The sequence below is a fragment of the Poromitra crassiceps genome (genome assembly GCF_964638095.1).
Source record: "Poromitra crassiceps genome assembly, chromosome: 12".
Classification (NCBI taxonomy): domain Eukaryota; kingdom Metazoa; phylum Chordata; class Actinopteri; order Beryciformes; family Melamphaidae; genus Poromitra; species Poromitra crassiceps.
The window spans coordinates 23,484,054-23,499,907 of NC_139632.1; the positions used below are offsets into that span (position 1 = coordinate 23,484,054).

The 15,854-nt window shown below is 45.3% G+C and overlaps 1 protein-coding gene across 1 annotated transcript in view; it reads left to right on the forward strand.

Annotated features, from left to right (window-relative positions):
* The window catches only part of herc2 (HECT and RLD domain containing E3 ubiquitin protein ligase 2), a gene marked incomplete at its 5' end in the record, with an annotated part of 53,637 nt that overhangs the window by 24,196 nt on the left and 13,587 nt on the right, over positions 1-15,854 (forward strand). Inside the window, 33 exons of the mRNA XM_083648373.1 lie at positions 68-219; positions 352-543; positions 702-889; positions 1,067-1,259; positions 1,364-1,546; positions 1,654-1,838; positions 2,277-2,424; positions 2,535-2,731; positions 2,881-3,111; positions 3,239-3,377; positions 3,694-3,840; positions 5,153-5,295; positions 5,411-5,678; positions 6,385-6,527; positions 6,668-6,766; positions 6,851-7,019; positions 7,242-7,367; positions 7,502-7,610; positions 7,698-7,837; positions 7,968-8,158; positions 8,270-8,375; positions 8,623-8,714; positions 8,813-8,988; positions 9,650-9,761; positions 10,489-10,570; positions 10,652-10,886; positions 11,410-11,587; positions 12,787-12,868; positions 12,973-13,144; positions 13,242-13,386; positions 13,917-14,142; positions 14,226-14,397; positions 14,585-14,771. Coding sequence (XP_083504499.1) covers positions 68-219; positions 352-543; positions 702-889; positions 1,067-1,259; positions 1,364-1,546; positions 1,654-1,838; positions 2,277-2,424; positions 2,535-2,731; positions 2,881-3,111; positions 3,239-3,377; positions 3,694-3,840; positions 5,153-5,295; positions 5,411-5,678; positions 6,385-6,527; positions 6,668-6,766; positions 6,851-7,019; positions 7,242-7,367; positions 7,502-7,610; positions 7,698-7,837; positions 7,968-8,158; positions 8,270-8,375; positions 8,623-8,714; positions 8,813-8,988; positions 9,650-9,761; positions 10,489-10,570; positions 10,652-10,886; positions 11,410-11,587; positions 12,787-12,868; positions 12,973-13,144; positions 13,242-13,386; positions 13,917-14,142; positions 14,226-14,397; positions 14,585-14,771 — 5,308 coding nt within the window. The remainder of the gene's footprint in view (positions 1-67; positions 220-351; positions 544-701; positions 890-1,066; positions 1,260-1,363; positions 1,547-1,653; positions 1,839-2,276; positions 2,425-2,534; positions 2,732-2,880; positions 3,112-3,238; positions 3,378-3,693; positions 3,841-5,152; positions 5,296-5,410; positions 5,679-6,384; positions 6,528-6,667; positions 6,767-6,850; positions 7,020-7,241; positions 7,368-7,501; positions 7,611-7,697; positions 7,838-7,967; positions 8,159-8,269; positions 8,376-8,622; positions 8,715-8,812; positions 8,989-9,649; positions 9,762-10,488; positions 10,571-10,651; positions 10,887-11,409; positions 11,588-12,786; positions 12,869-12,972; positions 13,145-13,241; positions 13,387-13,916; positions 14,143-14,225; positions 14,398-14,584; positions 14,772-15,854) is intronic.

Genomic DNA, 15,854 nt, shown 5'->3' on the forward strand with positions numbered 1-15,854 from the left:
GCAGGTGTTTCCGCTTCCGTACATGTTTAGTTACTGAGCCTTCTAATGTTTCATTCCTCCCTCTCAGAGAGCCCCTGTCTGACTGCCTGAAGGATGTGGATCTGATCCCTCCCTTCAACCGCATGCTTCTGGAGGTGACCTTCGGCAAGTTGTATTCCTGGGCCATCCAGAACGTTCGCAACATCCTGCTTGAGGCCAGCGGCCGGTTCAAAGAGCTTGGTGAGTAGCGCGGTTATTCGGCTACTTTGGTCCAAGGTACCTAAACTACACTAGCAATCTTGTGATGTCATTCTATGACCAGAAATATACACAAGTTAACGTCTCCACCATGTGTTTCTGTCTGTCAACCAGGTGTGCAGCCTGTTCCCTTGCAGACCATCACCAATGAGAACCCAGCGGGACCAAGCCTTGGCACCATTCCACAAGCCCGCTTCCTCCTGGCCATGATACATATGCTGTCCCTGAAGCATGGGGCCAACAGCCTCAGTTTGTTGCTGAACTCCGGCATGCTGGCCCTCACACAGAGTATCCTCAGGCTCGTTGGTGAGGCCTGTCAATCTCCATACTCAACATACAGGGCTCAGTCAGAACACAAGCAGAGAGAGAGAGAACAAATACTTTGTTGCATCTGTTTTTGCATGTTGGATACAGAAGTATTACATGTCTCTTTTATTGTTCTATTGTCTTTTATTTGATCCCAGGTCCCAGCACAGACAGCAGTGAGGAGGAGCTGAGTTTATGTACACACGGAGGCTCAGCCACAGTGCTGGAGGAGTCCAGAAAAGAGGCTGCCCCTGCCCCCCTGCCTGCCTCTGGCCCAGAGCTGGCTGCCATGATGAAGATAGGCACCAGGGTCATTAGAGGACTGGACTGGAAATGGGGAGATCAGGTAAGTTACTGAAGCACATGAATATGATTAATTAAAAGCATGTTAGAATCAATTGTACAATGAAGTTGACAGCTGATAGATCACTGCTTCATTAATCTTGTGCTGCTCCAGCTCAACGTCTCACCAACTAAAGCAGGGCTGCTGCTTAGTATTTGACCCTGTGCCTGCTCTGTACAGGATGGTCCAGCTCCGGGTCTGGGCCGGGTCATCGGGGAGCTTGGAGAGGACGGCTGGATCAGGGTCCAGTGGGATACCAGCAGCACCAACTCCTACAGGATGGGGAAAGAGGGCAAGTATGACCTTAAACTGGCCGAACCACCACCGGCTGCCCAGCCCGCCACTGAGGACTCAGACACAGAGGATGATACAGGTCAGCCCGCAACAGCACCTCAGTACCAATCACCTCAGTTACAAGCAAAGTGTGAGGTTCCATGAATGATCTCTCCTATCTGTCGTGTGCCCTCTTTGTTACAGAAGGGGAGCCGATGGAGAAGAGCAACCATCCTACAGCCATGATGCTGACCAGCACTGTCAACCTGCTGAAGACTTTGTCTCTATCAGCTGGAATCTATGCAGAGGTGCTGCAGACAGATGCTACGCGGACCCTCTGTGGACTTCTGAGGATGCTAGTGGAGAGCGGAGCCAATGACAAGTCAGGTAGCTGATCCGACACACTGATGAAGCACATTTCATCTTGATCAGCAGCGTGTGTGATGTGTTGTTGGTTATTATCTCATTCTAACTTGACTCATCTGTGTCGTCAGGCTGTCCCTCCCACAGGTTGGTGTCTCGGGAGCAGCACAGGAGCTGGTGTACGCTGGGCTTCATACGCAGCATCGCTCTCATGCCCCAAATGTGCAGCACTCTCAGCACCTCAGCATGGATTGGTCTGCTCATCCGGATTGTGGAGGGACACCAGTCCTTCAATGCTATCACTCTGCAGAGACAGGTGGGGTTCCGTGGCTATTTCTTAAATGTGCTTCCCATGGTGTTGATGGTGCAGTTTCTCTGAGTTAATTCTGACACTTTTTTATTATGGAGATCTATAGGGAAATATGTCAGGGGGCACTTGGTGAAAGTGCGCCATCCTCAGTTTACATATAATTGTGGGAGGCTGATCGTTTACAAATTATTTGAAACCTCAGTGGTACATGAATTACTGCAAAGCACAGCCTATCCAACCTCTGAAAACCAATTAAGAGTACTTGAAGAGGCCTGATGTCAGCTTTGTTAACAAGAGGCACAATATGACCAATTATGCCGAGAATAACGGCTAAAAGTAGTTGTTCAACAACAGCATATGATGATGTAAACCAATATACCCAAAAGTGGTGAATTTTTGTTTTTCCAATTCAAAAAGTTGAGAATAATGTCCCTTTTTCCCCAGATCCTGGCACTCCGTCTCCTGCAGGCAGTGCTGCCATCGTGGGACAAGATGGAGCGCTCGCATGACATGAAGTTCCTGGTGGAAAAGTTGTTTGGCTTCCTGGGTAGCCTCCTGAGCACTTGCTCTTCAGACCTGCCACTGCTCAGAGGTATGATCACAGTCGGATCTCAGGCTTTTCAGCCATTTCACATGGAAATGGCATTGATTCATTTGGAATATCTGTAATATGTATTGTCAAATCCCTATTTCCTGCCACAGATGGTTCCCTGCGAAGGAGGAAGTCCCGCCCTCAGGCTTCTCTTACAGCCACTCACAGCAGCACGTTGGCTGAGGAGATTGTTGCTGTCCTGCGCACTCTGCACTCTCTGGGCCAGTGGAACGGCCTGATAAATGAGTACATCAACACTCAGCTCAGCTCCATTGGAGATGTCATGGCAGGCCGCCATTCTGAAGCAGTAAGGAGTATTGCACACAATGCACAGTGTTATGGGTTTAATCATTGTGTGTGCTAAATGTCAAATTTGCAGCAGTGCTTCAATTGTTAATTCATCATATATCAAATCAGTTCTGTTAAATAAACAAATCTCTCTTCTCCCTTTTTCAGTGTTTCCTGGAGGAATATTTTCCTGATTCTGAGGGTCCTAGAGTGGGCAGTCTGATGGCTGTGCTGGCAGTCATTGGGGGAATTGATGGTCGCCTCAGGCTGGGAGGCCAGGTCGTTCATGAAGAGTATGGAGAGGGAACAGTCACTCGCATCACCCCAAAAGGGCGCATCACCGTCCAGTTTCACGAGATGAGGACCTGCAGGGTTTGCCTGCTCAGCCATCTCAAACCGGTGCGGAAGTGTTTTTATGCTCAAATGTCTACATGCAACTCACAAATTAACCCTGCTTACATGTGAGACAGAATTCATGCTGATAAAATGCTGATGGGGTGATCTTTTGATTGTTTCTTTTCCACAGCTGCCAGTAGTTTCATTCAGTGTGCAGAACCTGCCCTTCACAGAGCCCATGCTGGCAGTCTGGGCCCAGCTGGTCAACCTAGCTGGCAGCAAGCTGGAGAAACAGCGAATGAAGAAGTCCCTTAGCCGGGGGCTTACAGGTACAGAAACCCTTAAGTTGCTGCTGAAATCAACGCAAAAGTGCTGTAGCCTTAATGATCTCTCCAGTGAGTCATAAACATGATCAAGCAATCATAAGCGGCACTCATCTCAATCTGTTCTTATGCCTTGTTTATTTTGTCTGTAACCATGCCACCCAGCTCCATGTGTTTGCACCTCTCATTTTACCATGTCTCACTCCTTAACAAATGATGACAATACAAGGTTTTAAAGTGTTGTTGTGAGCATGTTTGGATTTAGTGCTCAGAAATGGTGTTCTAGTCCAGTGGGATCTAATCAAACCTATCGTGTCTTCAGCTGATCAGGTGGACATCCATTTGCTGCGGTGCCAGCAGCTGAGGCTGTATATTTTAAAGGCAGCGCGGGCCCTGCTCTCTCACCAGGACAAACTCAGGCAGATCCTCTCCCAGCCGGCAGTTCTGGACATAGGACCCAACCCCAGTGGTAAGACCGAAGTCTGAAAAGAATGAAAATTTAATTTGATCATTTGATGTAGTAATTTCCAAACAATAACTGTATCCCCTAAAATTGGCCTGTTTTGTAAACCAAGGTCTCAAGACACCTTAAGTAAATCAACAGTTCTATTTTCATGATGGTAATCATTTTTGTTAGAGTAGCTGTCACACGTTTCAACTGGTGAATAGCTCACTGTGCAAAGAAACTCTTTATGTGTACTTGTGGACAGACTGTCATTCCACAGGAATTTGAAAGATGTAATAAGTATTTCAGGGAATTAACATCTGGAGAAAGTATGGGATATTGAGATTTTGAAATGGAAAATATCTACAGACATGCCATTGTCTCAGAGACTAAGGGAAATTGACCTGGATGGAAAAGAAGTGACCCATAGTGCTTAGTTAAAGCCAATGAAGCTGAGCTCCTATCCTTCTGCTTCTGCTGCACTCCCCTGCTGTTTTAGGGCAGCAGCATTCTAACAATGCGCTGAGCGACTTTGCTTGCAAGGCACCCAGTGGGCGGATATAGCTGTTGGTCATGATGAGCTGCGTATGCACAATTAGTCCAGGTTCTTTTGATACAGCATTGCTGCTATTCTGTGGGTGGGCGAACTTAGCAAAGTCTGATTAACCAGTCTGCTTACCTTGCACACCTTGGAGGTTTTCCATGAGACTGCTAGTGGGTGGATGTACTGATGACGAAGGAAGTGTTTCCCACAGAATCGTAATGCATCTGTGGTGGTAGGTGGGATGGGGGGGATTGCAGGTTAGTACTTGGGAGTACTTTGTCAAAGATAACATAACTTCATATAAACAGTGCTGCACTGTTCTGCTTTCTGCTTGCTCTCAGTAATCTCTCATTAAAATACTGGGTGTGCAACATGAAGGCATGACATTTCCAAATAGCATTTCATGTGTGAAAGGGTACACTTCACGTATCATCCGGGGCAGGCTCAGTGGGGAGCAACCCTCACCTGATCCGGAGTTCATGTATGAAAATAGCTTTAGTTATTCTAACTCAACTGACACATTCTACTTACATTTGTTATCTACAAACACAACAGGTAGGTTTTGAGTCCTGGGGAAAAACTATATTGTGGTGGTCATTGCTGATATTGTGGTGGGCTACCACAAATATTTCTATGTTCAGATTGGCTGAAGATCAGACAGACTTGTTGTTTTCAGCATATAGCACCATTCTGGCATCTAAATATTATCTACCATGGTAATTAATTATCTATTTGACATGATATCTGTGGTTGGGCTTCTTGAGACACTTCACCCTTGTGTCTTTCTTGCAGAGGAGCCAGTGGTGTCGTCTCCTGATGTGGGAGACTTGTCTCCTGAGTGTCCCCTGCCCCCTCTGATCCTCCTGCAGCAGCTGCTGTCTGCTGCCACCCAGCCCTCGCCCATCAAGGCCATTTTTGAGAGACAAGAGCTGGAGGTGAGTCAATGGGCCATTCTTCAGTGAACTAGTTATGAAGAAGGCCTAAATGTAGATTACAGAGCTAGTGACTTGATTTGACCTCAGTGCTCCCTCTGTATTGCTTTGTGTGTAGGCTGCAGCTCTGGCAGTATGTCAGTACCTGGCAGTGGAATCCACCCACCCCTCCTCTCCTCTATTTGAGGAGAGCAGCTCCAGTGAGGCCACCACTCCTGTCACCGTGCAGCATGTCAGACCACCCAAACAGAAGAAACAGAAGGCTTCCCCTGTCCCCCCCCTCCCCATTGTCCTCCAGCTAATGGAGATGGGCTTCCAGAGGAAAAACATTGAGTTTGCTCTGAAGTCGCTGTCTGGAACTACAGGCAATGCCTCTGGTGTCCCAGGTATGGTATCATAATAACATAAGTCTGATTATGCTATGCACACTATATATATACAGTATATGCGCTTGTTGTGACGGTGCGACTGTTGAACAGTAGGAATATTACACTTTGTTCGTGTTGCAGCTTAAGTCATGATACAGATGTCTTCCCTCATAGTAAAATTATTTTCTGTGAAAAAACACAGTTGAAGTGATTTTGATTGATTAAACATGTACTTGAATGACAATACACACCAGACTAATATTTTTATTTTCGTGTGCTGGCCATTGAAGATTACAGTTGAAACAATAGTGTTTGCATTAATTGGTTATTTTGAATCAGGCGTTGTACAAATGTTTGTAATAGTGTACATGCATTGTTCTAAGTTAGTAAGTGCAGAGTGCAGGATTATTTAGACAACTTAAATTAACTGTAGCTATGTAGTTAGTGTTGCTTTTGTTTTCTCATTGTTCCCAAACAACTGAGCAGAAGGTTATTAGTTTGAGTGTGGGAAATTAATAAATCCAGGCTGCTGTTGCAGTATTTATCCTCCTGATTTAAAATCACACTGCAGTGTATGATCAGTAGCAACTAAAAGGAACTTTACTGCACTGTCCGCGGTGTGCCTCTTGTCCTAGAAGTGAGCATTGAAATGCATTTGATTCACAATATTATGTGAGATATTTTCAAATATTGCTTTGAGAGAGTAACTGAGCTCATGTGTCAGGTGTGGAGTCTCTGGTGGGCTGGCTGCTGGACCATCCAGACATTCACATCACTGAGCTGTCAGATGCCGACACTGTGTCAGATGAGTACTCTGATGAGGAGGTGCTGGAGGAGCTAGAGGAGGCAGAGCCTGCCTTCCCTGTGGTACATTACTTTCGGTTTTATTTCTGGCCTAACCCTCTCAATAATAAAAATCTGAGTCACTTGTCACTCAATCTGTCAGATTGTCCTCATTTTGACATGATTAATAATGGCTTGATATCTGATATTACCTGTTCCATCAGCCTCCAGGAGCAGTGGTTACTGAAAGCCAAACATTCAAGAAGAGATCTGATTTCCAAAGCAATGATGATTATGCCGTGTATGTGAGAGAGAACATTCAGGTAAGGACAGCCGTCTCTGAGAATCATCTGAAAATACCATCAGGAAGTGTGACGTGTCTGATTAGATCAATGACTTCTGCGCAGGTGGGGATGATGGTGAAGTGCTGTAGAACGTATGAGGAAGTGTACGATGGAGATGTGGGCAAGGTGATTAAGCTGGACCGAGATGGACTTCATGACTTGAATGTGCAGTGTGACTGGCAGCAAAAAGGAGGAACATACTGGGTCCGCTACATCCACACCGAGCTACTTGGTAAGCGTTGCTTTAAGCTGTGAGACTGTGAACTGACATTTACAATTCCTGTGGTGATAATGACAAGTGACTAGTTCTGGGGGAAGCTTAGCAGCAGGTTTTCTCTTCGTTGCATTTAATTATTTACCAGTCCCTGAATCGTCTTGGAAGTTACTGTATGTTTGGGTGTGGGAACCTTCTGAAATGTTTTTACATCATTCTGATTATTAATTGCTCTTCCAGGGTTCCCACCACAAAGTTCTCCATCCCATATAAAGATTGGTGACAAAGTGAGGGTGAAACCCACAGTCACAACGCCAAAGTACAAATGGGGCTCCGTCACTCACAGGAGTGTTGGAGTTGTGAAAGGTAAGCCCTTCTCACATGCATTTCCATTTTGATTCTGTTTATCATCTGGATCTCATGAATAAATACCTGAGTAAATGATGCTGTCATTTCTATCAACTGTTTCCATACTAATGGAGCTGAACGCTTTGTTTTAGCTTTCAGTGCCAATGGAAAGGATGTGATAGTAGACTTCCCCCAGCAGTCCCACTGGACTGGTCTGTTGTCTGAGATGGAGCTGGTGCCAAGTGTTCACCCAGGAGTGAGGTAGGAGTGTGTTTAAAGCCCTCTGTGCAGACTGATAACCCATGTATCTCTATCATCTTGTTAAAATCCAGCCCGTGTTGTTGCCAGGTGTGATGGCTGTCAGATGTTTCCTATAAATGGCCCCAGGTTCAAATGCAGGAACTGCGATGACTTTGACTTCTGTGAAAACTGTTTCAAGACTCGTAAACATAACACCAGGCATTCCTTTGGCAGAATCAATGAGCCAGGTGAGTCACACATTCGCTCAGTTAGTTCTTGCACATGGTGTTGGTGCATGTGTGTGTGTGTGTGTGTGTGTGTGTGTGTGTGTGTGTGTGTTACTATGTGTAAATCTGTTGTTCGTCTCCCTCCAATCAGGCCAGTCTCCATCATTCTGTGGGCGCTCCGGAAAGCAGCTAAAGAAGCATCACAGCAGCCAGCGTGGGATGCTGATTGACGAGTGGTCTCGTGCCGTAAAGACCCTCAATGTCTCATCCTCCGTTAACCAGGCCTCACGCCTCATCGACTGCAGTGATCAGTGTTGGCAGTCCTCTGGCTCCCAGGGAAAGGTAGGAAATTGGATTGTGCACTTAAATGCATAGAATGATCATGTAGTTTGTCTTGCTTTGTCAAAGTGCACTAAGTTGCCTGACTGGTTTTGTTGTTCTATATTTCTGCAGCACTGGATTCGTCTGGAGCTTTTCCCAGATGTTCTGGTCCATAGGCTTAAGATGGTTGTAGACCCAGCAGACAGCAGCTACATGCCCTCACTGGTGGTTGTGTCAGGTGCCAAGAATCACTAACTTTCTATATGGTTAAATGTATGTTTTTTGTCTGCCTGTCAACAGATTAAAAAGGACACTGCAATGTGGTACAGTCCATGTGGAAGCCAACTCTCAATGCAATTAAATAACTTTTCTGGGCTTTCACGTTCTGTGCTATGATACCGCTGTGTATGGTATATAAACAATGTTTGCCATTTGTACAAAAATATCTCATGTTTAAAATATATATATATATTTTTTATATATAGGTGGCAGCTCTCTGAACAACTTGATTGAGCTGAAGACAATTAACATAAATCCCACCGACACCACTGTCCCTCTACTCAATGATTGTACTGAGGTTGGTTGGCCGAACACTTGTCAGTAGACTTGACATTGAACTGGCATTTCTATGACTTAAAATATGTTTTAATAACTTTGATGGCGTCTTTCCCGCAGTATCACAGATACATTGAGATTGCCATTAAGCAGTGCCGCAGCTCTGGTATCGACTGCAAGATCCATGCACTTGGCATCGTGGGGCGTATCAGAGCAGAGGATGAAGATTTAGCCACAGTCCCTTTTCTGGCATCTGACAATGAGGAAGAGGATGATGAAAAAACTGCCACTGGGAGGTATTATGGACCAAGGAGTAAATATGTTAAATGCTGGGGGGTTTTGTGCCGCAAGCATGTGCAAATCTGGCTGTGGATTTCTACTAATCCTCCTGGCTCACATTTGATTGCAGTCAGACAAGTGAAACAATAAATTGAGGGCAAAGAGCATTACCGATGGCAGCTTTTGGCAACTGTTCTATGCCAGCAGCATGTATAGCTTTCTATGTAGATGCTCACCTAGGTTTTATTTCTAGTAATCGTGAGATAACTCACTTTATGTGGAACAGACACTCTGTGACCCGACAGAAGCAACATATTTAATTCTACACCAATACCCTCATATTGGGGTCGGAGAAAATGTCATTTTTCACTTTCTGCCACTAGGGGCAGAGTTATATACATAAACATAAGGTTTTCAACACGGGGGAGAGTCGCAACAGATTTTATGCAATGATAAATCCCTTCCTGAAAGCGTCTCAACTGAGATGGATCAAAAATTACCTTGGTTGAATAATGTTTGCCACTCTGGACCAATGTTAAGCTCTATATATATCACAAATACATATATTTTCAGTAGTAACAGCTTTGTTGATTTTAGATTTCAAATTAACAAGACAGGAAAGTCATGTATTGAATTAATATCCAGGTGCTCAGTGTTGGTCTTTGTTTTGCCCCTCAGTCTTGCTCGGAAGAAGTCGTCTGGGTTGGAGTCGGCAGCCAGCATCAGGACCAAAGTGTTTGTCTGGGGGCTGAATGATAAGGATCAACTGGGAGGACTCAAGGGCTCTAAGGTGCATAATGGAATAATAATTCAACTTCAAGACTTTTATTTGTCCCAAATAGGAGGCTTGGCTGCAGCAAGGCAATAAAACACCACACAACAGACAGACATTATACAGATTACATAATGCTATTAAATAAACACATTAGCCACTCTCAGACTTGAACTCTGGACTATGTCCATTGAATCGCGTCTGGACATTCCCTGGACTTACCCTTTCATACAAGAGTCAAGTTTGTGTTCAGCAAGATCATCTTCACAAATGATGACCACTTTTGTTATTTTCGAAGTGTTTTTTGTTTTTTTTACACGCGATTTTCAGAAATTGCTTCACAAGTCGCAAAAGTGGTCCTCATTTGTGAAGATTATCTCGCTGAACACAAACTTAGCTGTTTCATAAACCTTTGTTAACCTCAGACCTTATTTCATGCATTTAACTGAGAATCCTATACAAAAATCCCATTGCCTTTTACACGTAAGAACCAGGAAGTGCAGGGACTTCAGGGTAAGCCTACAAAAATACGTCATCCCTGCGGTACCCTATTGTAACCAGATTATGATATACCGTATGATCAGCAAGTTTCATGATGTGGCTGTCCTCTTCATGGCTCCTGTAGCCATGAGTGTAGAGAATGCAAAGGAGAGGGGACGCGGTACGTCCCTGGGGCCAGCCTGGAGAAGAGGCTTCTAACTAAGCTATTCTGTTTGCTCATCACTTTTGTTTATGTTGTTCACAGATCAAGGTGCCGTCCTTCTCAGAAACCCTCTCTGCACTCAATGTGGTGCAAGTGGCCGGTGGTTCCAAAAGCCTCTTTGCAGGTGAGTGGGCAGTGCCACTTGAAGTTTATGTGCGTGACGTGCAAATGTGCAGTGTGTGTAACTGACCTGTCTCCGTTACAGTGACGGTGGAGGGGAAGGTGTACGCATGTGGAGAGGCCACAAACGGCAGGTTAGGCCTGGGCCTGTCCAGTGGGACCATCCCCATCCCCCGGCAGATCACTGCTCTCAGTAACTACGTGGTGAAGAAGGTTGCTGTGCACTCTGGGGGGCGCCATGCCATGGCCCTCACTGTGGATGGCAAGGTGTTCTCCTGGGGCGAGGGAGACGACGGCAAACTGGGACATTTCAGCAGAATGTATGTCATTACCTTAAAGGAGAACACCTGCTGCTTTGAATTGTATCATTGCTGTACTTTATGAGAGCTAGCTCTGTAGTAGTGAACATCCAATATTACTGTATCTCCTGCTGGCTATTCTTGAAATGGCCAGATACTGTAAGAGTGTGCACCCATATACAGCTCTATAGCGAATAAGGGGGGAAGATGGGAAAGGTGACTTGTGGCTCAGGGTGATTTTCTGAGGAAAATTATATATTTTTTAATCTGGAATTCTTACTTTTTCTATGTAGAGACTATTAGGATATAAAACAGTATGACTCCACAAGTTCATTTTCCAGCTCCGGTCTTTACATCAATATGACTGCACATACTAAGTCTTGGTGGTGGTTCATATTCAAATAGTGGTTGGGCTTGTGTTCATATTGGACAGAATTTTAATTCTTAAATCAAAGGTTATTCCTGCTTTAACAGTAAATACAGTGTCATAACTGCTCTTCCTGATTAGAACAGAGGAGCTAATGGTTAATGTGCCTCCATACAGGAACTGTGACAAACCTCGGCTGATTGAGGCGCTGAAGACCAAGCGTATCCGTGACATCGCCTGCGGCAGCTCTCACAGTGCAGCGATCACCTCCAGCGGGGAGCTGTACAGCTGGGGTTTGGGGGAGTATGGCCGCCTCGGACATGGGGACAACACCACTCAGCTCAGACCTAAACTGGTACGTCTTCAATCCCCAATTGTTTACTTTACACGAATGGTGATAGGCTTGACCTTAGTAGTGGGCAGCATAATGTGGAATCACTGGTTCTATCCCTTGACAGTTCAGAGAACATAGTGTTACTCTGGCTACTGGAAGACTAATAGAAACAGCAAATGAGAATCACCATTAAAGGGGTGAGAAACATTTAAACATGTTTTTGAGATGTCAACTGAACATGAAGGTGTTGTTTGAGGTAGAAGACAATAATACTAGTTATTATCTCTGCATAGCACAAGTGCATATTTTGAACTGTCGATGCACTGAGGCACTAAATCAACAATTATTTTGTTCAGTAGGTGAATGTCACTGGATGTTTCATAGCATCTTATTTTAATTAGACTACATAATCAGATTGATTTGATAGTTGCTCTCCCTCTCCACTACTGCTCTACATGCTCATTCATTACCTTTTTTAAACTAGTGGGGAAGAGTAGGTGACTTAAACTTGGCCTACAGTGATGTGGCTTATATCACTTTACACAGCTGCTGCTCTACCACCAGGTGCCCTTGAGAAAGGCATTAACCCGCAATAACTTAAGTGGTGCTTTATCTGTGACTGGTGGTGTGCTGCCTCCCATCAAGCGGCAACATCTGTGGAAGTCAATGGGAAAATGACCCTACTTCTCACTTGATTTATTACCTTAGTAAACACTTTGCTAATGAGTTTATGGTCTGAATCGCTAGATTCAAGTCTTCAATACAGCATGATGCTCATTTTGTAAATTAATAGTCCAATTAAGAATAAAATAGACACTAAAGCATTGTAGTACTATGCTTTGGGGGTTGACAGGTCGCCTGTCCAGTGATCGCGCAGCTCGCCGATCACCGACCAATAGCAGGCGGCGCTTCAGTTCTGTCTGGCAAAAAAACAAACAAGATGGCAACGGTGAAAATTCCAAACTGGAGCCTTCAAAACAAGAGTCCACAATCCAATGAGTGACGTCATGGTGGCTACTATTTTTATACAGGCTATATTTTTATAGTCTATGCCACAATCCATGTGGACTTGTAATCTGCCAGTAAAATACACTAATTTCCAAAGGCTTGACCAGGCATTGAAGAATCATTCCAATTCATTTGAATTACATTGTACTGTATGCACTGTATTCATTTGACAAAATACACCCTATGGTCTGCTCTCTGTTTTTGTCATCCAGGTGAAGGTGCTTCTGGGACACCGCGTTATCCAGGTGGCTTGTGGGAGCAGGGATGCTCAAACTCTAGCCCTCACTGATGAAGGTACTTATATATTAATGCACTTAGAGTATATGGGGCCTTTTGTAGACATTTTGTAGATGCAATCTGTTGTGTTTCTCATCTGCGACGCTGCTTTTCTTGTTCAGGTTTGGTCTTTTCCTGGGGTGACGGGGACTTTGGCAAGCTAGGCCGTGGGGGCAGCGAGGGCTGCAACATCCCCCAGAACATCGAGAGGCTCAATGGGCAGGCCGTGTGCCAGATTGAGTGTGGAGCACAGTTCTCCTTGGCTCTCACCAAGTCTGGAGTTGTGTGGACCTGGTAAGATGGCGGAGTCCTCAAAACAGCACAAACAATCACATCATTATCAATCGGCTGTCTCTCTATGATTCGACATCACTTTTGCATTCCCAACCAGGGGCAAAGGCGACTATTTCCGTTTGGGCCATGGCACTGACGTCCATGTGCGTAAGCCTCAGATGGTGGAAGGACTCCGGGGCAAAAAGATTGTCCACGTGGCTGTTGGAGCGCTGCACTGCCTGGCTGTCACTGAAACAGGACAGGTTTGTACTGACCTCCTCCAGCGCAGCATTAGAAAGCAGAGCACATCCTTCAGGCACTCTGATTTGCTGACATGGCGCTGTTCCAGATGTGGGAATCTGTCCTCCTGTAGTGGGATTTGATGTATGTACTCTGGCTCTACTCCTCTGGGCACCTCTGACCTTCCCCGTTTACACTGCTCCTTTCACCTTGTAGAATACCTTTACTCAGGACACATTTAATAATCTCAGCAAATCACTTCTTATGATCTGAGTCAGCTACTCAATATTTGACCACTTTAAGAGGTTGTTTGAAGATTGAGCAGTGACCCCTCCCCATCTCTCTCTTGTGTGCCTTATCTTTAATCCTAATCACAGGGTTTTGAAATTACAATAAAGTCTGGAAGGCATCAGGAAACCTGTTAAATCCTTACACATATGACTATGACTACACATTTTAAATAGTTATAGGCCCTTGGTCATGTCACATTGTGTTTTAATATGGAAAATATGTAGAAATGCTGAAACCAACAAGTCTCCTCTTCCTCTGTCAGGTGTTTGCGTGGGGTGACAACGACCATGGGCAGCAGGGGAACGGCACCACCACAGTGAACAGGAAGCCCACCCTGGTGCAGGGTCTGGAGGGCCAGAAGATCACCCGTGTGGCCTGTGGCTCCTCCCACAGCGTGGCCTGGACCACTGTGGATGTGACCACACCCTCAGTTCATGAGCCAGTCCTTTTCCAGACGGCCAGGGACTCCCTCGGGGCATCCTACCTAGGTAATCTCCGTCTCTTTGTAGCCCGCTAACGCAGGCCAGACACCCAGCCTGAAGGAGCTAGCTAACTGTGTTGTTCTCTACAGGTGTCCAGTCAGACGGTGACTCATCTGCAATCAATAACAAAATGAGCGGGCAGAACAGCGTGAAGCCTAACCGGCCCTCGCTGGCCAAGATTCTCCTCTCTCTGGACGGCAACCTGGCCAAACAACAGGCTCTGTCTCATGTGCTCTCTGCCCTGCAAATCATGTATGCCAGGTATGTTGTCCCCCAGGTTTGAAATGTACGTATAATGATGATAATAAACTTTATTTGTGTAGCACTACTGTAATCTGAAAGCTGAGTTAACGTGTTTTATAAAAAGTCATACAAACAAGAATAGTTGATATACATATGTAAATATCCTTAGTGGGTGTTACGTTGATCAGTGTTTCGTGTTCCCCAGAGATGCGGTGGTTGGTGCTCTGATGCCAGCCTGTATGATGCTGCCGGTGGAGTGTCCCTCCAGCTCACCTGTTCCCCCGTCAGACTCGTCCTCCTCATCAGGTCTGAGTGATGAAGAAGGCTCTCCTGTCCCCCCTGACGCTGAGGAGCGGGTCAGCCCTAATCCCTGGCAAGATAAGAAGGGAGAGGTAAGACATGCCATGCTGCCCGTGCCTGTAGAACTGACTTGCCTCATATCAGACAGCTGATTGGCCATGCTGCCCCTGCCTGTATAAGTGACTTGCCTCATATCAGACAGCTGATTGTCAACTTGTTAAACAGTCTGACATTTCCATCCAGAGTACCGCCCGTATCTGTGTTAACCCCGCCCATATCTGTGTTAACCCCGCCCGTATCTGTGTTAACCCCGCCCATATCTGTGTTAACCCCGCCCGTATCTGTGTTAACCCCGCCTGTGGCGCTGATTTGCTCATCGTTAGTCGTTGCCCCCCCCCAGTAAAGGCAATGACAGCAGTGACAATCTTAATAACAATACAAAGTACACGTTTGTAGATAATAAATAAGTAAATAAATACATAAATAACCATGAGAAGAAAGAAAGAAAAGGATCAGTCATCACAACCAGGCAACGATGTCAGAGATTTGGTATGATTTAGGAGAGGTCTCCAAGTCTTTTCAAAAGAATTTAGGGAGAATCTAAGCTTCTCAAGTCTAATGGACAATAACGACTCCTTCACTCAACTATTGTGAGATAAAGGTTGAACAGAGAATGAGTCACCTGGCCATTGAGGTGGTAAAGGCAAGAACATGCAGCATGACTTTAGAGGTATTAGGCTGCAGAGGGACACCAAACAAGGCCAAGAGAGGGTCGGGGGTAATGGTAGTGTTACATGCTGTGCAGGACCAGAACATGTGGGTATGGTCTGCTGGAGTTTACTTGTGCTTATTAAGTGAGTCAGAAAGTGGGATAAATCTGGGACAGCTTCAAATTAGTATAATGGACTCTGTCTGTGCACAATCTTACACCGTATGAGAAAGCATTGTTGCGTATCACGATTCCAAAGCCGAATCGGTCCACTCAGTGGAGTGGGCGGATTCAAAGGTCTGGACCCAGGCAATAAACTCACCCTAGACTTACGCTATTAATTTAATTCAATTGCTTTTTGTGCTTATTTAATAAAGCAGGTCACACTATGTGCACTTTGTTCCAGAATGACCTGCTGTGTAGTTGCCACTAATGGCAAACAGTAAAAGGTCCAACTTAAAAACAC